Source organism: Grampus griseus (assembly GCF_964374135.1).
Source record: "Grampus griseus genome assembly, chromosome: 1".
NCBI classification, from domain to species: domain Eukaryota; kingdom Metazoa; phylum Chordata; class Mammalia; order Artiodactyla; family Delphinidae; genus Grampus; species Grampus griseus.
Window position 1 is genome coordinate 29,011,624 of NC_139017.1, and position 21,444 is coordinate 29,033,067.

General features: G+C 37.3%; 1 protein-coding gene across 1 annotated transcript in view; it reads left to right on the forward strand.

The window, feature by feature from the left end:
* Positions 1–21,444, forward strand: part of PLD5 (phospholipase D family member 5) — a gene marked incomplete at both ends in the record, with an annotated part of 490,045 nt that overhangs the window by 290,658 nt on the left and 177,943 nt on the right. Inside the window, one exon of the mRNA XM_082677565.1 lies at positions 13,996–14,107. Within this exon, the coding sequence (XP_082533691.1) occupies positions 13,996–14,107 (112 nt within the window). The remainder of the gene's footprint in view (positions 1–13,995; positions 14,108–21,444) is intronic.

The following is a 21,444-nucleotide window of genomic DNA, read 5'->3' on the forward strand; positions in this document are numbered from 1 at the left end:
GATGGCTAATCTTTGGACCTTGGAGCATGTTTTTATTTTTACCAAGCCCTCATAAATATTGGGATATAGTCATTGATTGACTTATTGCACACAGGAAAAAGAATGTTAAGAAAATGAAATTCACACTGTAATTACTCAAGTGAGCTAATTAAAATTTTTAAAAGATGTTTCAGAAAATTGGCTCAGGTTCATAGCTTATTTTCCATTAATATATTTTTAAAAGAAAATACTTTTATTTTGAGAGGCACAATAGTCAAACAGGACTATTCTAACAGACTTCTAAACCAACAGAGCCTGAAAAGTCCTAAACGGAAACCATAAATGGTAAATAAATAAGTAGGAATTATAACTGAAAAGCAGCCCATCTACTTATCATAATGCAGCTGTAAGCAAAATACACCAAGGAATGGTATAGCCAGTGGCAGGCAGGCCCCAGCTCAGCAGAAAAGGGACACAAATAAACATGGCACATGACATCTGTGTGTTCTCTGGATGTCTGTGTCCTCTCCGGATGCCATTTTGTAAGAGTGAGCTATGGTCATTATTAATAGGATGATGAATGCCTACATTTTTTTTTTCATTTGCCTGGAAATAGACACATTCATTAAAAATGCACTTTTAATCTGTGCTGCCAAAGGGTCGCTATTTTAATTCCCGCTCTGAAAAACTCATCTTGTTTTTCCTACTTCGCCCTGGGTGTTGTTAATCTTTTTGTGGTTGTTTCCTTCTGTGCTGAAAGAAACTGGGCAGTGACCTTGTTCTGGATCACAGTCATGTTAAGGGCTAGTGAGGTCTACAGTTCCATGGAAATTGTATTTTCATATTTAATCAAAAGGCATGGTTGGGCTAAGGGTTTTGTTTCTTTCTGTCCGAATGATGAGTTTAGACCCTGAAACATTGAATTTCTAGGACAACTTGATTGCTAATTTATGGGATAAAATGACGGAGATTTATGAAATCAAGACTCTTTAGGAAAAGCCAGGAAATATGATTTGACAAAGGCTTCTTAGTAGAGCTACCTAATTCACTGAGCAAAAAAGTCCTATTCTCTATGAGTTCATTGGAAGAAACCAAATAAAATAATGAATGAGCTACAACAACTGAATCTTAAAGAGATGTATTTATATGAAATCAATTAGTTACTGGTCTACAGTGAGCCACGATTACCAGTGGATGATACATCACAATTGTTTAATTTTGAAAAATTATGATTTTTAAAATTGAACAGTATTTGCTCAGTTTAGTAACTAGCATGTTTGAAAGTTCAGTGATCCAAGAGGTTATTTTGGAAAGCATAAGCCAGGATCCTGTCTCTACACAGTAAGTGGTAGGCAGACTGTCAGTGGTAGACAGACTATAGAAATGAGTCAGGAGTATAGTTTATATTTCTTTTTATCTACTTATTAGCTGTGTGACTTTGAGCTAGACGCTAAACTCTCTGTGCCTCAGTTTTCTCATCAGCAAAATCAAGGTGATAACAGAATCTACCCTCATAGGTTGTTGTGTAGATTAAATTAGTTAATACATGTAAAGGGTATAGAACAATCTTTGACCATTTAGTGCCTATGTAAGTGTTTATTGTTAAATTCATGAATGTTATCATTCACATTTACTTACTTAGGTGCACACTGCAACTTTAGTTCGAGTCAGTTTAATTGTAGTAACAAATAATGAGTTCTTACTGGGTACTTTACACTAGAATCCAAGATGGTTACCATGTAAAATTAAAAGAGGAATATAATTTCTACAAATGTGAGACTCTGGGTAGATAAGAAGGATTAGGAAAATTATCATTATATATGGAATTCTAACTTTTATTTATTACAAATTTTTACACACAAACACACACACAGTGTCTTGCTCTCACCCGTCTGTCTATCTATGTATACATATATACATGCATACACATATATCCCTCTGGACAACTGACATCTTGAATCTTGAATACGCAGGAAGTAATGTGATCTTATCCAACCTACAGCCACTTCTGATTTTTGTTAGTTGGTCAGTTGGTGTTTTGCTCCTTGTTTTTGTTTAAGTTGAAGTCCCCTAAGGCCAGGCAGCATTCAGTGATCTCACTTTGGTGGGATGCATCCTGCCATCCCTTGATTAGGCAGCTGCATCCCTGTGTGACTCAGGTCTCCAGGCCCTGTCTTGTAGCCCACTCATTCCTTCCTAGCAATATTCTTCCTAACTGACTATCAATGTAGATTAAGCAATAGAAGAGAGATTTTGTTTCAGCCAACTATAAACCCTTTCCTTGTGATGTTTGTTTCATAGCTATCTTCATGATTTGTTCATAAATGATATTGTTAACATTTTCTATTACTATCACTTCATACTTTGACCTGTAATATCTCTTAGCCATCCTCAGGGAGCCTGCAGTCTAGTGGAGTCAGCTAGGACTCCACACACTCCAGTACTTCTCATTCCCAGTCTCCACCATCTTATTGATTCTCCATCTTCAATGCCCTTCTAAGCCCACTCTTCCTTTCTTTCCCATCCCTGCTGTTCCATTCCCTCTCCAAGTCTACTGAAGTAGTCTTTACACTCATTCATCGTGCAAACGGTCAGCATCTACTCTGCAACACGGGTATTTCTGGAACCCGGGAGAATCCTATTTTTGACAATGTCGTTTCCATGTAAAAGTCTGATAAAAGTATCCAGAAATGTTGCAGCCTCATCATAATATTTAATTAGAATTTCTTTTCTTTATTACTATTTTGTAATCTAGGAAAAATAAAATCACAATAGTTCCTGCTTTTCATTTTGCCTGAAAGGAGATGAGCATAGTTGGTGGAGAGGGGTCCTTTAAATAATTGAAATTCTTCCAACCTGTTGTAATTAAGAGGTTGGTATATTGTAATTAGTAGGTTGGAGTGAGACAGCCAGAGAAGGTAGGATATTATGATACAACATGGAAAATGCACATTTCATCCTTTGTTTTGATGTAGATCTGAGGACTTGAATACATTTTTACTATATTATGGGAAACTTCCTATAGTCTATTTTGTGCTTTTATGGAATTATAGGGAAAAATAAAACATGTATAAATTAATTAGAACATAATTAGGATACATACTAATGCTCTGTTGTTATTTGGCTCAGTTTAGAATCCATTATTTTTTTTATTTTCAGTTCTCAAAGTTTGGTTTTATGGAAAAGGCAAACTATCTAGGAGGCATTTGCTACAGTGGAAAGACCACAGGTTTGGCATCAACCATATTTGACATGACCAGCAGTTTAGTAGTTGTGGTCACACTGGGCAAATGTCATAATCCCTCTGATCATCAATTCCCTCATCTATAAAATGGATTTAATAATGCCTGTCTCATTTGATTGCTTTGTAAATTTGATTAGATAGTTTGTGAAACAGCAAATAATGGAGCTCATAAAAGATAGTTGCTGTTTTCATTTGATTTTTGTTTTTCTAGTGCAAGACATTTACTTTCAAATTCCATACAGGAATTTACTTTATCATTTTACAGCAGGAATAACTTTCAGCTGTCCATCAAGTTCTCAACTTATATTAAAGGAGGTTAAGATAATTCTTCCCAGAATAATAATTCAGGTGGTTCTTCAAAGTTTAGGTGAAGAAAAGAGAAAGAAAAATGTGCATATTTTCAAGTAGATTCTTACCCTTCTGTCCCAGTATGGCAACTTTCAGCCATAACGACCAGTAAGAATCACCTGGGGAGCCTTTGAAATATACCTATGTCCAAGCTCACCTCAGATCAGTTAAATTAGAATATTTGGAGAGGGGCTTAGGGTCTGATACCTTTTAAAAGATAACTTGGGGATTCCATTGTGCAGCCAGGGTTGAGAATTACTGCTCTAAACCATCCCAGTCTAATAAACAGTGTGTGATTTTTATAGATTTCAGGATAGAACCAAGTTGGTCCCTTTCTGCTTAGTCAACTTAATTTTACCTGTTTCGGTTTAATCCTGTTTATTCCAGTTGTTCTCTCACTGATGATGTAAAAGGGTGACAGCTTCTATTTCACTGTTCCACATAAACAGTAGGTTCTCTTCAGCCTTCTCATCTCCAGACTGAATAACTCCTGGTCAGTATCAACATGAAAATAGTGTCATCTTATGAAAAGACTGTCCCCTTCTTTCAAAATAGTATCTTTTTTGTTCCACAAAATCAACACTTGACACATGCTTATAAATTAGCATTCTCCTGTTTGAAATGTGGCCATAGACTAATTTTGAATGTGCCTTTACTGAACAAACATTTATCAAGGTACTGTGCTGTTTGCTGGGGACACAAAATCAAATGAGCAATGAGTAGTGGGGGAGACAGAAAAACCAGTGATAAGAATACAGAGTGGTAGAGCAGTGATGAAAGGAGCTGTCAGCGAACAGGTTTGTGCAGCTTTCTCTCCGCTCTCAGCAGAGCCCTCCTGACTCTTGTGGCTTCTGGTCCTCCCTCAATGCAGTTCTTAGTGAATTCCTGCTGCTTCTGTATGCTTTTGCTCCCCCATCTGTTGAGTAATTCTAATTATGTTCTTGCTTGCTTTCCAATATATTTCTAAGGAAAATCGTCATTCATATATAAACTCATAAACACTATGATTAGCAAGAGTTTAACCTCTTTGCTTCTTTTAGAATCCAATCATATAGACATGAATAAATCATGAACCCGAAGACATTCTTCTCAATTATTTTCATTAAATAATAACTTTTCTTTAAAGTTGTCTTAGTTTTGTTTACCTATACGCTTGATTGTTTTCTCTCTAGACATTCACTCTGTATTTCCTATGGTCTATTGATGTTTTTGGAACTTTTTTTAAAAAAGAATAGGTTGGATTTTTTTCTCATTATAATACCAATAGCTTCTTACTATAGAAAATTTGAAAACTACAGAGAAATGAAAGAGGACAAAATCATCCATGTGATCATCAACAAAAATTTTTTAATGGTTTGATATTTTATGCATAATTACATACATAGGCTCATATAAAGAAATTTGTATCTTAATTTTGAACTTAATGTCACACCATAAGCATCTTTCCATGTTATTAGAAACCCTGGTAAACATTATTTTAAATTGGTTGCATAATATACAATGTAGCATATACACCAGATTAAATGTAGATAACTTGATATTTCTCTATTATTGGACATTTAAGCTATTTCTTTTTTTCAGAAGTAAATTCTACTGCAATAAATATTTCTTTTTTTTTTTTTTTTTTTTTTTTTGCGGTACGCGGGCCTCTCACTGTTGTGGCCCGTCCCATTGTGGAGCAGAAGCTCCGGACGCGCAGGCTTAGCAGCCATGGCTCACGGGCCCAGCCGCTCCGCGGCATGTGGGATCTTCCCGGACCGGGGCACGAACCCGTGTCCCCTGCATCGGCAGGCAGACTCTCAACCCCTGCGCCACCAGGGAAGCCCCAAACCATTGTCTTCTTTTTGCTCATTCACTCAGCATCAATTCTCAGAAGTAGGATTAGAGGGCTAAAGAGTCTGAGCTGTTTCTTAAGGCCATGGGGTTTTGGGGGAGCAATGTAGTAAATCCTCATGGTTGCTTCCTGGGGAAGCTGGGACCACTGGGAGAGAGTATGTGAAGGAATTCTGCCTCCATTCTGTGTGGGGCTCTCTGCCCACTCAGAATAAGTGATTGTGGAAGAGCTGGAGTGTTTGGCACCTCCTGGTACTCCTCCCTTGCCCCAGTCACATCACAGGCCACCATCTCCTGCAGTGCCATGCACACTCTTCCAAGTACTGCTGAATGCACTGCCAAGATTACGTTGTCCACCCACCTTTTGCAGCCAGACTGGACACTGGAGCAGCCTTAAAGCTACTTTCTAGTACTGTAGGAATCCAGCTGCCCAGATCCCTGTAATAAGCATGCTGCTCCTGATATTAATTCCTTGCTATTTCCTGTCCCTTCATGGGTATGATGAGCTTATTCATCTCTTTTCATCTGCCCCTGACAGGGATGGCTTTTTTCATACCCATGGGGTGCATAATTGTGAATAACCATCATTAGGCAAGGTCTTGGAGATTAACTCTTCAAAATAATTAAATCCCTTAATGGGATGGAACCTGGACTAATGAATGGACTGGCAGCCTGCACGCCTACATAGCAGATACTCTCTGCTGATATCAAGCGAATAATCCTTATTGCTTGCTACCCCAAAAGTGGATATTCTCAATTAAGTTACTGGGTCTGTGGCACGGTCTGAGTTCCGAAACTGTGATTGATCCATGACCACAGGACATTTGTGAACTGATGTAATGGCCAACATCTTCTGGCTTCAGATAAGGAATTCCATATTCCATCAGCATGTTCTGAAAACAGCTGGGGACTCTGGCCACCATCCCCAACTCTTCTCTTTTCCTCAGCCCAAGCCTAAGCATCCAGTTCATCACTGTACTGTCTCATAAATACCCGAGATCCTTCCTTTTTTTTTTTTTCTTTTTGACTGCCATTGACACTAGCTCAGATCACATCATCTCTCACCAAACCACATACCAACCTTCTGATTTCTCTTTCAGCCTGCAGCCTTGCCCTGTACCAGTCCTTCTCCAATTTGTAGTCAAGAGTTTTCTTTCAGAACAAAAATTTGATTATGCCCTTCCCTATGTAAAATCCTTCAGAGGTCCACACTGTTTTCCAGGTGAGGTGTAGACTGTTTGTCCAGGCTTACAAGACCCTTCATGATGTGCTCCTACTTATGTCTCTGCCACAGATCTCCACCTGAATATTTTTTCTTTCCTCCCCTTTTTGGGGGAACTGTCCCTGAGTGCCTTGGACTGGGTTATTAGGGCCCTTGCTGTATTTCCTCTAGGCCTGTACCTCCTTTACCTATCATCTGACACATTTGCTGTATTTGCTTATTTATCATTTATCTCCAATACTTATTAAAGTCTGTGGCGCATAGCAGGCATCCAGCAAATGTGTTGAATAAATTTGCTCAAAAGACATTTTTCCTTGTCCTGGGGGTATTTGAGAGTAAAAGTTGACACTGAAAAATATATAAGTAAGTAATATATCTATACCCTTGGCAAACTTTGTGTATTTCAGTAAATATAATAAGTAAATAAGAAAATTTTAGTATGTGTTCTAAACTGAAGAAAACTTTTTTCAGTAAGTATAGTAACAAAAAATTTCAGTAAATATAGTAAATAAATAAGAGGTCAATCTTATAGATAATACTGACTGGTTAAATAAATGAACTAACAAATTGAGTCAAGAGGGGTTGATGCATGTGTGGTTTTGTCTGTTAAGTCACAAATTTAAAAAAAGTCAAGGCAAGTGTATTGCTTTAAAAGGACACTGTATCAGGCTTCCCTGGTGGCGCAGTGGTTGAGAGTCCGCCTGCCGATGCAGGGGACACGGGTTTGTGCCCCGGTCCGGGAAGATCCCACATGCCGCGGAGTGGCTGGGCCCGTGAGCCATGGCCGCTGAGCCTGTGCGTCCGGAGCCTGTGCTCCGCAATGAGAGAGGCCACAACAGTGAGAGGCCCGCGTACTGCAAGAAAAAAAAAAAAAGGACACTGTATCTTCAAATAAATGCTAAATCTTGTTTTCTCATGACTGTATCATCAAGTGTTTAATCAGTCCTTATGTCCCTTTTTACTCTGATTTAAACTTTTTATCCTGTGTGTGTGTGTGTGTGTGTGTGTGTGTGTGTGTGTGTGTATCATGATAGCATACCTAAGATATATAATCATAAGCGCACACGCATATTTTGGTGCCTTTGTTTCTTTGGGATGGGCCTCTAGATGTGAGATTCCTGTGTGGAAGGAAGCAATATGTTAGAGTACTCTTTCCCCAAATCGTTGACAAGAGTAAATGCTGCCACTCATAAATTATTTCTTGTCTCTTTGAGTGCAAAGAGAGATCTCTGTATTGCTTTGTGTCATGCTTCTCTCGTCAACATAAAGCATCTCTTTATGTCTGCTAGCCATGTAGGCTTGCTCTTCTTAGGCTTGTCTAATCTATATTTTGCCCACGTTTGGTTGGGCTATTGGCCTTTTCTTACTAATTTTTAATTTATTTTTGTAGGGTACAGCTGTTAACTCTTTGTTTCTCATTTGCATAACAAATATTTATTCCAGACTTTTACTGTTTTTCATTAACTTTGTGGTATCTTTTGCTCTATAATTTTTTTTTACTTTTATAGTTCTATATATCTTTTATTACTTCTATATAGCTGGCTTGTTTATTAGTTTTCTGTGGCCAGTGCAACAGATTAGCACACACTGTGGCTTAAAATAACAGAAATTTATTCTCTTGCAGTTCTGGAAGCCAGAAGTCTGAAATTAGTTTTACTGGGCCAAAGCCAAGGTGTCAGCAGAGGGGTGCTCCCTCCAGAGGGTAGCCACCATGTTCTAGGGGAGAATACACTCCTTACCCCTTCCAGCTTCTGGTAGCTGCTGGCATCCCTTGGCCTGCTGCTATGTCACCCCAGTCCTCAAGGCCAGGATCTTCAAATCTGCCTGCTCCGTGTTCACACTCCCTCCTCCTCTGGGTGTGTCAGAGTCCCTTCTGCCTATCTCTACTACGATTGCCTTTAGGGCTCACTCAAATAATCCAGGATAATCTCCTCATCTCAAAACCTTTAATTTAATCACATCTGCAAAGATTCTATTTCGTTGACAGTTTCCAGATTAGGACCTGACATCTTTGGAGGCCATTATTTAGCCTCCTACAGCGTGATTAAGGTTTTTACCAAGACTGTAGATGTAGTTGCCCAGATTTTCTTGAAAGTGTTGGTGTATCCTTATTCTTCCTGAGAATATATTTTTCTATGTAGTGTAATATAGGGGTATCTTCCACTTGTGCCAGATTAAACCACTTCACCTCTTTCAGACTGAGTTAAAATAGCATGTTTTAAATAAAAATCATGTGTAGTACTATTTCTGGATTCTCTGTAAGTCCCCTTGTCTGTTTATCCATTCCTATGCCACTACCATATTAATATGATTACTATGACTCTATGGTTCATTTTTAATAATACTGAAGACATTTACAGTTAAAAATTTCTCTCTGACACCAAATATTTCTTCATTTCATGGTTTTGCTATGAAGAACTCAACTGTTCATAGTTTCCTAGAGAATAGAAAAATTCACATTTCTTTTCTCTTTTGATGTAAGGATAATCTAAGAGTGAGTTTTAAAATGTTCAAGTAGTTAAGATTTGTTTTATGAGTTACATGTTAATGGTGTGTCTCTCATTTTGTTACATTATGAGCAGAGAATGAAGCCTGTAGAATATTTCATTTTAACCATTGTTCAAGTTTTCTTAATGGCAGTTACAGGAAGGTTTTTTTTATAAATGTTCCACAGACAAATATTGTTTTGAGGGGCTTGATATATAAAATGAAAAATATATAAATGTACACATAATCAAGTTTATTGATTGTATTATTTAATTTTCATATATCCTCATTTATTTTCTATTAGATCTACCCAGGCTTGAAAGACATATTTTAAAGTGGTAGTGTTTGTTTTTTTGTTTTTGTTTCTGTTTTGTTTTTTTTTGCGGTACGCGGGCCTCTCACTGTTGTGGCCTCTCCCATTGAGGAGCACAGGCTCTGGACACGCAGGCTCAGCAGCCATGGCTCAAGGGCCCAGCCGCTCCGCGGCATGTGGGATCTTCCCGGACCGGGGCACGAACCTGTGTCCCCTGCATCAGCAGGCAGACTCTCAACCACTGCGCCACCAAGGAAGCCCAGTGGTAGTTGGTAGTTTAATTGCCTTTTTATTACCTTTTGCTTTATGTATTTAGCCACTATGCTGTTTGGTACATACCAGTTTATAACTGTCAGTTCCATTACTATGACCTTTTTCCCATCTAGTCCTTTTAAGCCCTCCTCAGCTCTTATTCTAATTTTTACTGAGATCCTTTATCCAATTTGTTGTAGATCAGTGTTTCTCAACCTTTTTTTCATTATCACCTTACTTGGGAAATGTTTAGACATTTTTTCCTAATCCTGCCCCCACCATGAAATTTTAATACCAGAGATATATTGCATATTTACTGTATGTATATCTATGTTTTATTAATAAAAAAGAGTAACTTTCATCTACACACACATCTCTACACTCACACCGGAAAGAATCAATTTTTAGTCCCTTTAGGGTAATAGCACTGGGAATGCCATGTAATAGATTCTTAGTAGGCCTTCCCCTATAAAGTGTCCTAGCAAGTACATCAAACACATATTCATATCACATTGATAACCAATTATTTCTTCTTTCCTTCATCCTCCTTGATGGCTTTTAGTGTTATTTACTGTTTGGTTAGAGCTCTTCATTGAATATGTTCCTCATATGGGTTATGTAGGTAATACAGTCTCTAAACCTGTATATATCTGCAAATATTTTTTTCTTTCCCACTGGCAGGTAAAATCCTTGACTGGGTAAAGCACTCCTGGGCTTCACTCTTTTTCTTCCACAGTCTGTCACCACCAAGTGCTGGTTTAGTGTTGCCGATGGTTAGCTCCACGCCAGTCTGATCCATTTTCCTTGATAGGTACCTTTTTGTTTTGTTCTGTTTTGGGCCGGGAGTTTGTAAGAATTCCTCTCTCTCCTTGGTGTTGATTAATTCTACAGAATGTGCCTAGATGTGACTTTCCACATTACATTTGCCTCCATCTTCAGTTATCTTTCCAACATGTAAATCTATGTCTTTCCTCAAGTTGGACACTTTTTTCTTCTGTTATTTACAAACGTATTCTTTTTGTCTCTTTTTCTCTTCTAATACACCTATTAGCCACATGTTATATATCTTCAATTTATCGATCACCCTTTTCTCCCCTCGTCACCCTTATACTTTTGTGTATGTGTGTGTGCATGCATGTTTGTGCTTTGAGATATTTCTTCCATTTGGTCTTTGGGCCACTAATTTGGGCCTCAACAGTGTTCTTTAATTACTCTTCTAATTTAGCTCTAAAATCGTAGAGTTTTAGTCCAGCCAGAGGACTTTTTTTTTTAGTCCTATCAGAGGACTATCTTCTGATTTCTCTTTGGTATTTTTGTTTTTCCCCTTCACATTTTATTGTGGCATTTCATCCTGCCTATGAGTTGTTTTGGGTCAACAGAAATAGGCAGTATTTATAACCCCTACTCTCTTAGGTTAAGCAGCCTCTTCAGAGTCACAAAGGGGCTGAGCTGGATCTCTTTCCTTGCGGTACAGCTCTCTGTCCAGGATTGTACTGTCTATCATAAGGTTTTTGCAGACATTGGAAAAAAGTGGCTTAAAGTAGGTCAATGTGCCTGAGCCACTAGCTAACTTCAAGATGATTTATTTAAGTTTAAAATGTTAGCTAATGTTTCTCACCAGAAAGAGCAAGTCTGTAAACTGCTGATGTTTAAAAGCCAAGGGACTTTTGTTATTCCTTTACGAAAACATGATGAGTAAATTTAACTCAGAGAGCAGTGGGCCTTACTGCAGATCTCAGCATAGAATAAGTGTTTCATACCTTTGAAATAATTACATTTTGAATGTCCTAGCAAAAATGGGTAGACTGGGAGGTAAGACACTGAAAACAGGGGAAATTTAATAGAAGTTCTGCCTCAAGCCCAAGTATAGAAGTTCTACCCCAGCACAAGTTCATTACAGTGAGCACTATATTTAAAAATTTTAAGACTCCTTGGTGTAAGTAATCAGCACATATTGAAGTAAAAATAAGCTTTATTTAATGACAGTCTGCTACTATCTGTAGCTTTTGGAGTTTCTATTTTCATTCATGTTTGATAGTTCTGGTCTTCATTTTAAATCTCACAAAAATAACACAGTGAGATAAATTTAAGGCTCAGAGCCAGAAGTACAGATAGGTTAGAAGATCTCTTATGTTTCATTTGTGCTAAATTTATTGTTAACTAAGAGCAAAAATAAAAGCATTTGTTTAAAAATACTGGCTCGAGACTTCCCTGGCGGTCCAGTGGTTAAGACTTTGCCTTCCAATGCAGGGGGTGTGGTTTTGATCCCTGGTCCGAGAGCTAAGATCTCACATGCGTTGCAGCCAAAAAAGCAAAACATAAAGCAGAAGCAATATTGTAACAGGTTCAATAAAGACTTTAAAAATGGTCCACATCAAAAAAAAAAAAGAAAGTCTTTAAAAATACTGGCTCACTAACTGTGGGGACTTACATAACACACAAAGTACATACGTCCTTTCCCTTTGTGAAAGTGAAAAATACAAACGATTTATGTGACTGTGAGATGACCATGAGTCTGGGCTCTAGAAATCTGGACTATGTAGGCATCACCAAACCTTCAAGGGTGTGTGACAAGAGTATAGTGCACAACTTGGCAGAGTGACAAAGCTCACAGGGAGGAGGTTGTGTCGGTGGCAGCTCTGCAGGAAAATCCACAAAGCCCCACCAAGTGCATCTTCCCTCACATCCAGTGTCTGAGCCTCTCACTGCCAAGCCCTCATTTCTCCATAGTAAATTTGAAATTTATGTAGACCCTGAAATCAGCAAATCAGCAGCTGTTTTTTTCCTTATCCTTCTCCCTCTATCTCTTCATATCTCTCTTTCTCTCTCCTTCCCTCTTTCCCTCTCACCTCTTTATTAAAAAAGTAATTTGCAACTGCCTGATGCACTCATTCTACGTACCTCATAGGAATACCTGCTTTGTGGGGAGGCTGCCTCCACGCTTTGCATGCAAAGTAATTTGGTCACTTTTGGTGAGTTCTACTTTGGGCAACCTTTATCAGCACACTTAGTTAGACAAAAAGGGAGCCTCCATGCCTGACATGGGGTGCAACTCCTCTTTTCTCTAACTTCCAAGGATTATGGAGCTTAGGCTATACTGCACCAGCTCTAGGCAGGAGCATGGCTGGATTATGCAGACGCTCCTCCCTGCTGTCAGCTGTCGCCCTAGCACTGGCATACCAGCTCCCTCCTCCTTAATATTCCAAAGCTTTAGGGTTTTGATCTTTGGCTTCTTTCTTTTCTAAGGCTGAATTGCAGGAATCACTGCTGTACATCTACATTTCATCCATTTTCTCTTTTCAGTCTTCAAATACTTTCTACATGATCATTATCAATAATCCATTCTTATCAAAGTAAGATAAGACTCTGCCACTTGGGGCCATTAATACCAAAGCCTTATTGCCTGTTTAGCCTCCGAAGGCATTTGAGTTTGTGGCTGAATAACAACATTCTGAAGAACCAATAAAAGAAGACCAGTTCCCTCTTATGATAATGAGGAGTCTATGAAAACACACAAGAGAAAATAAAAAGGATAATGTTGCAATCCACTTACCTAAGATGATATAATAGCTATGGACCTACCACTATTCAGAGTGTCCCTGAGATTAAAAAAAAAATTTTACTATAAAAATTATGTTTGTGAAAATCTTATAAGGAAAGCCTTTACTTTTTATTTTTTTCAGTTATTTTTATGCTGGGCTAATAATTATAGATTTCTAGGCAGACCATAAGTTGAATTCAGTAAAATACGTTTTAAACAAGAAGGAGAATTTAGGCAAATCCCTGATAAGTAGTCATGATTCCCCCCATAATGGCTAACACTTAAAGGATACTTACCTACTACTATCTCTTAATTCTCACAAAAACCTTTTAAAGTAAATACTAATATTATCTATCTTTTACTGAAGAAGAAACTGGAAATTAATGAGATTAAGAAATGGAGTTTGTAAATTGGAAAACCAGCTGGAATCCAGGTCTTTCTGGGTCCAATCACAACTGTTTAATATTCTCTGCCTCTTCACGTGTAGATAATATGAGTTCATGAAAAAGTAAAAGAAGAGTAGATTTGCATTGTAGCATTGAAATGACTATTGCAATAATTGTTGAATTGCACAATACTCAAAAAAACAATGTAATCTGTGTTCCTACTACTACTCTATTTCCATAAACTCTTGAATTTATGAAGTGCTGCCAAGGGCTGAAGTGCTTGCCTTTTAAAATTTGAATGAATAGTTTTAATTTTCAATGTTTATTTATTCCTATTTAAAATAGCATACTTTTAGGTTTTCTGACTTTGGTTCTGAATATTTTTTCTAGGGTCAACGTCTTTTCGAAAAGTTGCTCCAACTGACTTCTCAAAATGTTGAAATCAAGCTAGTGAGTGATGTAACAGCTGATTCAAAGGTATTAGAAGCCTTGAAATCAAAGGGTAAGGCCAAGGTTGACATGGTACTCTACCTCTGGGTGTTCTGTTCCGGTACCTTTAATTCTACATAGAGCAGTACATGATTTCTTTATAATCAACACACTTGACTTAGTGCACTTCTTATTTCTCCTTGGAAAAACAGCTTGATTAAAGCCTTTAAATGAGAGAACTAATTAGTTAATTCTACTGGGATTTTTTAAATAGTGTTGTTGCATATTAGCTTATGCAAAATAATTTACTAGCCATTAGATGATAATTAACTGGAAAGAAGAATCTTTCCCTCTCTGAACACTTCAGTGATGTGATTAGAGAGAAGAGCCACTTCTTATCAGAACAAACATTGTATTTCTGCTTTTCTCTTGACCATCAAATGGAAATTCTCCTCATGCTACATATATTCTTTGAAATAATATAGTCAGATGTAGGAGTCTATGAAACACTGCCTAATTCACAACTTTTAAGACAATTCCACAGGAGATCATCATTTGTATGGCCACTTTGCAATTTGTCTCACAACACTGAGGATAATTATAAAATAAATTTCTTAATTTTGCTGTATCTTTACTAACTGAACTCTCACAAAAAGTTTTTACTGATTTATCAAAAAATTTCACCCTGAATTTACTATCCAAACTGTAAGCCTATGAAAGAAATTGGCAGGTGTGAGCCAGTGAAAATGTTCAAGATGCTGGGTGTCCCCGGGAGAGGACAAGGTGTTGGCCCCAGTGAGTGTCAGTGTTTCACCTGATGATACTACATCTCACATGTGTGCTGTTTAAACATATTGGGCATTTTTGCTTGTCATCTTCCCTACATCAGTAAGTGAAAATAAAATACTTTCTAAAAAATGGAACAGACTATGAGGCAAGTAAGTGAGCCCAGGTGGCCTTTCCTTCTGCAGAAGAAAAATGGAAAGTGATAAAGCCTATGAAAAGAAAATAACATAGAGAAGACAAAAGCTTGGCCAGGCATGTGGGCTTACCACCATGCACATTCTATTTTCTATGCATGGGAAAATAAAGAAAACTTACATGAGTTATTGCTAGGTCTGAAAGCTTCACCCTGCTACTTGAGCACAGCACAATATACTTGAAAAACTAGAAAATACCTAGTTCAGTGGATTGACAGATACAACCAACATGGATTAGAAATGTATGAATACTTAAACTGTTTAAAAAATATGAAATTGGGTTCCCACTGTAAATTGAATTTCTCTCTGAAAATTTGTTATCTGACGCATATTTAGGAGTGGATTACTTTAGGCTAACTCTGAGTGCCTGTATTTGCCTGTATTTGCAGATGATTTTTCTCATGGAAGCTACTTGCATGTCCTTGGGGTTTGATTACCCCAGAAGGGTAAAAAGCAGATGAGTTAGGAAGAGAGGGATATAGCCTGAGACTTCAGTTGCTTCTTGACTGTACATCCATAGTTCTGTTCCTTGCCATAGCCATTCTAAACCTTATAAACTCAACCAAAAGTTAAAACTAGGCAGTACTGGGGGTATGACAGCCTTTTTTAGTTGCTGCTGAGTATTTGGCTACTTTAGACAGGGAATAGCAATTAATGAATCTATAGATAAAGCCCTTGCTTACATTTCTATTGTGAACTATGAATTAAAGTTTCATTATAGTCAGTGCTTCTCACACAAAAGAAGTGTTTGAATTTCACAAGTATATGCATATGTCAGTACAGCTCAGGCTTTGTTAATGTCTAATAGGAGTTCTTATCAAAATAAGAAAATGGTTTTCCTTCACAATGGGAGAACAATAAACAGGACCCAGGGTTCTCACAGCTATTCCCTATGTACCTAGAGTGAGCCTATCTGGCTTTTATTAATGCACATAGGTGTAATATATATGCATCTTTAAAATGCAGTTTTTGTATTTCTCTGCTCTCACCGTGTGGCAGAGACATAGTATATAATCACAGTGCATTTAAGAAAAACTGATATTTTTATGAAACCGTTTTAAATCTGTGTTGGAATACTTTGCTTTGGGGTTATCTTTAAATTTCTTTAGGGAGAGTTCCTAGTCTTTTGGTAAAGTTCCAGGAAGGTTTGTCCAGAAATAGTCCACAAAAAAACAGATAAGTGTGAGACTAGCCATGAGCTACTTCAGCTGTGAAGGAGTTACTGAGTTTAGAAGTTAATCAAATTTATTGTGAAAAAGAACAAGAGTGAGGCTTCCCCAGGAAATGGTAAAGATTTAGTGCAGACATTGGCCCAGCGAAGGCACAGTGGGCTGGAGATGTGAGGTGGCCCAAGACCACAGAGCCCTCCATGGGTGGGGTGAGATTGCAGGTTAGTCACTGTGCCACATGCTCCCCACTCCTTGACTCAGAAGTCAGAAGATAATCCTCCAAGGTCTCACCCTGTGGCTGGAAGGTGGGGTGCTTTTGAAACCCAACCTCCTTGAAGTCCTTAAACCCCGGCAGGGATTTCATTCTAGACAAGCCTCCCTGTAAATTCAGAGTTTCACTGATCAGTTTTCCTAATTTCACTTGCTCACCATCTCCACTTGTATCCCCCAATAGCATCTCATAGGCAGCGTGTTAACCTGCATACCCCTTCCCCTCGCTCAGTAGCTCCAACAGCAGCTTCCTTTACCTGAATTTCCAACCGCCCACTCACTCCACACTCTCATTCTTCACATCTAACAGGCCAGATTCTATAGGATCTGCCCCTGAGTCTCTCTCCTAGATATTACAGTCCCTTCTCAGCTACACCTGCCCTAGTGCAGGTATTTAATACCTTGTCCAGACCTAGCCACAGCTACTTTCTCTCTTCCCAACTTCTGATCTTCTCACCCTCCCACCATCTGATCTCCATGCAGCTACCAAAGGGATCCTCCACAACATGATTATTATCAGCTCACATCCCCACCTAAATCGGGTGTGTGTATGAGTATGCCCGAGTGTTACATACACCTTTTAACTGAGAAATATCATACCTGCAACGAAGAGCACAGTATTAAGTGTATAGCTCTAGGAATTTTTATGAAGTAAACACTTCTGAATAATCCCTTCACAGATCGTGATGTACAGCATTGCAGATGTCTCAGGAAATGTTTTCATTACCCTTTGAAGTCAGTATCTTCTGCACAGCTGACCACTATTTCAACTTCTGCCATTATAGATTATATTTGTGCTTTTTTTGAATTTTATATAAATTGACTTATTAAGTACATACTCTTTCATATCTGGATTCTTTTGCTCAATTTTATAAGATCCATATATGTTGTGTATAAAAGTAGTTTACCCTTTTACATTTTTATATGGTATTCCATCATGTAAATATAATTTATCGATTCTACTGATGATGGACATTTGGATTTTTCCCACTTTTTTGTTATTGTAAATAATATGGTGCTATGACCATTCTTGTATGTCTTTTTGGTGCCTGTTTATACTCATTTCTTTCTATATTTACCAGGAGCGGAATTGCCGACATCACAGGCTATGTATGTTCAACTTCAATAGACATTGCCCGTCAGCTTCCAAAGTGGTTATACCAGTTTACACCACCACAGACAACACATGAAAGTTTCATTTGCTCCATATTCTCACAAAATCTGGCATTCTTTGTCTTTTTTATTTTAGCCATCCTGATGGATATGTAGCATGACGTGACTTTAATTTTTTTTTCCCTGATGACTAATGATGTTGAGCATCTTCTCATATACTTATTGACCATTTCTATATCTTCTTTGTTGAAGTGCCTGTTCAAGTATTGTGCCCGTTGTTATTTTATTTTTGTTTTTTTATTGGCCTATTCTTGATTAATAGGCTGGATTTGAATCCTTTTTTGGCTATACGTATTTCAATTATCTTCTCCCATTTGAAGCTTGTTTTTCCACTCTTCTAATGGTGTCTTTAGATAAATAGAAGGTCTTAATTTTAATGAAATCCAGTTTATTAAGTACTCCTTTATTGTTGGTGCTCATTGCATCCTGTATAAAAAATATTTGTCATCACAAAGTCATAAAGATATCCTCATTTGTTGTGTTCTAAATTCTGTATTGTTTTACCTTTCAGAGTTAATTCTATTTAGATCTGGACTTACTTTTTATATATGAGGTGAAGCAGGGTTGAAGATCAGTTTTTATTTATATGGAAAGCCGTTTACTAAAAACAAATTTTTTTCTTCACTGCATTTCAGAGGTATCCTTGTTGAAAATTGGGTGACTATGTGTTTGGGTCCGTTTCTATATTCCCTATGTATTACATTCCAGTTAGGCTACTTATCTATCTTAGGACAAATACCACATTGTTTATTTACTGTGGCTTTATAATACATGTTAAATCAGGTGGTGTAATTTTTTCATCTTTGTTTTTCATCTTTAAAACTGTGTTAGTTATTCTTGGCCCTTCAGATTTAAAAATAAAATTTGGAATCAGTTTGTCACAAAAATGCTGAAATTTTTATTAGAATTATGTTGACTCTTTAGATAAACTTCGGGAGAATTGACATTGACAGTATTGAGTCTTCTACTCCATAAACATGACAAGGCCTCTTACCACTGTTTTAGCTACATCTCTCAAGTTTTTGATATGACAAAATTACTAAAGTATTTTTCAGTTCAAAAAGGTTTCTAATTTCTACTTTAATTGCTACTTTGAACCATGGTTTATTTAGAATTGTAATCCTTGATCTCTAAACATTTGAAAGATTGTTCTATTTATCTTTTTGTTATCTTCACTATGGTCAGAAGAATATACTCTATGATTTCAAACATTTGAAATTTGTGGAAAATTACTTTATACATTTTTATTTGTAGAAATAAATTTACTTTATAAATCTTTAGGCCTGTTAATGTGATGCCATTATATAACTTTTCAGTTTTGTTTCTGTATTTCATCAGCTCTTAAAGTTGTCTTGGCCAGAGTGTCAGTCTAAAAGCTACTTCATCATAGCCAAAAGTGGAGTATATGTAAAGTGGCTTCTCATTGCCTAATGCATAATCCTAACTGGTAGGCCTCAAAGACAAGCTAAATAAGGTGTAATATTGTCATTGGAATCCTCTGTTTCTTTCTCCATATCCACCTTCAAGTGGGGTATGCCCTCTGCTACCAACATTTAGCTTGCTAGGAAGTAACTGTGACATATCTCTTAAGTCCTGTTCCCCCTGCTCATGCCTCCCAGCAAATGCCTTTGATGTCCCGTTTTTCATCAAACCTGATACTTGTAACATCACAGCAATATTACTGAAAATTTATACTATTAGTAAAATTTTTATTTTTGGCTATGTCTTTTAGTCATAAGCAAAATATATTGCTCAACAATACTACTGTATTTTTGAAGCCTGTTTTTAGAGGAGTTTTAGGTTTACAACAAAATTAAGAGGAATGTACAGAGATTTCCTGTGTACTGCCTACCCCACACATGCATTGCCTCCTGCATTATCAACACCACTTTCCCAACAGTATATTTTTCACCAAGGATGAACCTGTATTGACACATCATGATCACCCCAAATCCATTTTACCTTAGGGTTCAATCTTGGTGTTATATATCCTATGAATGTGGACAAATGTATAATGACATATATCCACCACTGTAATATCATACAGGGTATTCTCACTGCCTTAAAAATCATCTGTGCTCCACCCATTCATTCCCCCTGACTACTTTGTATTTTATAGCTTTGTTGCAATGAAATTTATAATTAGAAAGAATCATTTTTTGTTTGTCTTTCAAAACCATAGCAATTCAGTGTACTTTATATATATGATTAAAATATTTGCCAGTAGTCTACCAAATATTAAAAATAAATAAAGTCAGAAAATAATTTTGTTTTAGGAAAAAGACAGGCTTTTACTTGTTCATTATCACATAATTCTTTAATAAAATGACTAGTGAAATTAAAGGCATAAAAGATTAGAATCAGTGACCTAGAAATAAAGTCTACACTTCTTTAAAAAAGAAAAAAGAAAACATTTGAAATCGTTCAGGATCTGAAATCTCCCTTTTCAGTTTCATTCTTACCATTCTTGTTGTTTATTTTCCAAGTATGTGAAAACTAGTTGTGATTTCCTAAACACATGTACTTTTTCAGGGCTGTTTCCTAAAACATGCTTTTCCCTGTGCCTGAAATACCCTCCCTCAAGCTCCTTTTCATCCTTCAAGGTCCCTTATAAGCCTTACCCTTAATATTTTCCTTTAGACTTCCTCTCTTTTCCCTAGTTGCTCTTACCATTTTTTTTCTTCCATTGTTCATTCATTATTTATTCAACAACCATTCCTTGAATATCTGACAGATGCGAGCAAGCTGGACTTTAAAGATAGAAAATTGACTAATTTTCTCTCTTTAATTGATAATGCATGAGCCCTCCTGATTTCAGAGAATTCACAGTTTGGTAGAGAAGACTGATATAAGTGAAATAAACTGATCAAGGAATTCTTAAAACATCTACACAGAGTCCAGTTTTTCTGAATCACTTTCTGTGTCTGGGTCATTGATGCCCATATTTTCTACTCACTATTATCTCTGCACCATAAAAAGCATTGATGTTTATTACTCTGTAACTTTAAGAAACAGATTCTCTGCTAATGTCTCTTTTTCTAAGTAGATGTTCATTCTACTTGTTTTCAAAGCTTACTCAAAAATGTCAAAGGAAGATATTCTGACAGTAAGCAGGCCTCATACTCCTTCCTCAAAAGGCTCTTAAGTGGTTTGTTGACTGAATATTGATAAACCTTTGGGGCCCCTGTCATGCCACCAGGAATAACAACCAAGACTATGAAGTGACAACTCTGTCACAACTGCCACCCCACCTAAAACAATCATAAGATGCATCCCAATGTCAAAGATGTTAAAATGTGAAAACTGTTTCAGAATCAGTGGCAGTACAGTAATGAGGGTTACTTTAGAATTCAACAATAAATTAGAAAATTCAAAAAAAAGAAAATTCAACTTAGAAACCCTTTAATAATTAAGTTAAACTCGACCTCTCCTAATACCACACCGAGGGAGGTAGATTCTAAACCAAACCTCTTTTAATGGGGCTTCTTTGTAGTGCAGTGAGCATACTGAGTAAGTAGAAATTCAGAAAATCCAAGCTGGACTGGCTATTAGGAAACAGGGATGTCTTCAACAGAACTCTTCACGGCTAGAGCATCCAATGATAGGAAGTGTTCCTATCAAAACAAACAAACAAGAAAAACCCTGCTCTATTACCTGAAATAGGAAAGAGGTTATGCAAATCAGTTGTGGGTTTTTTGGTTTTTTTTTTTTTTTTTTTTTTTTTCGGTACGCGGGCCTCTCACTGTTGTGGCCTCTCCCATAGCGGAGCACAGGCTCCGGACGCGCAGGCTCAGCGGCCATGGCTCACGGGCCCAGCC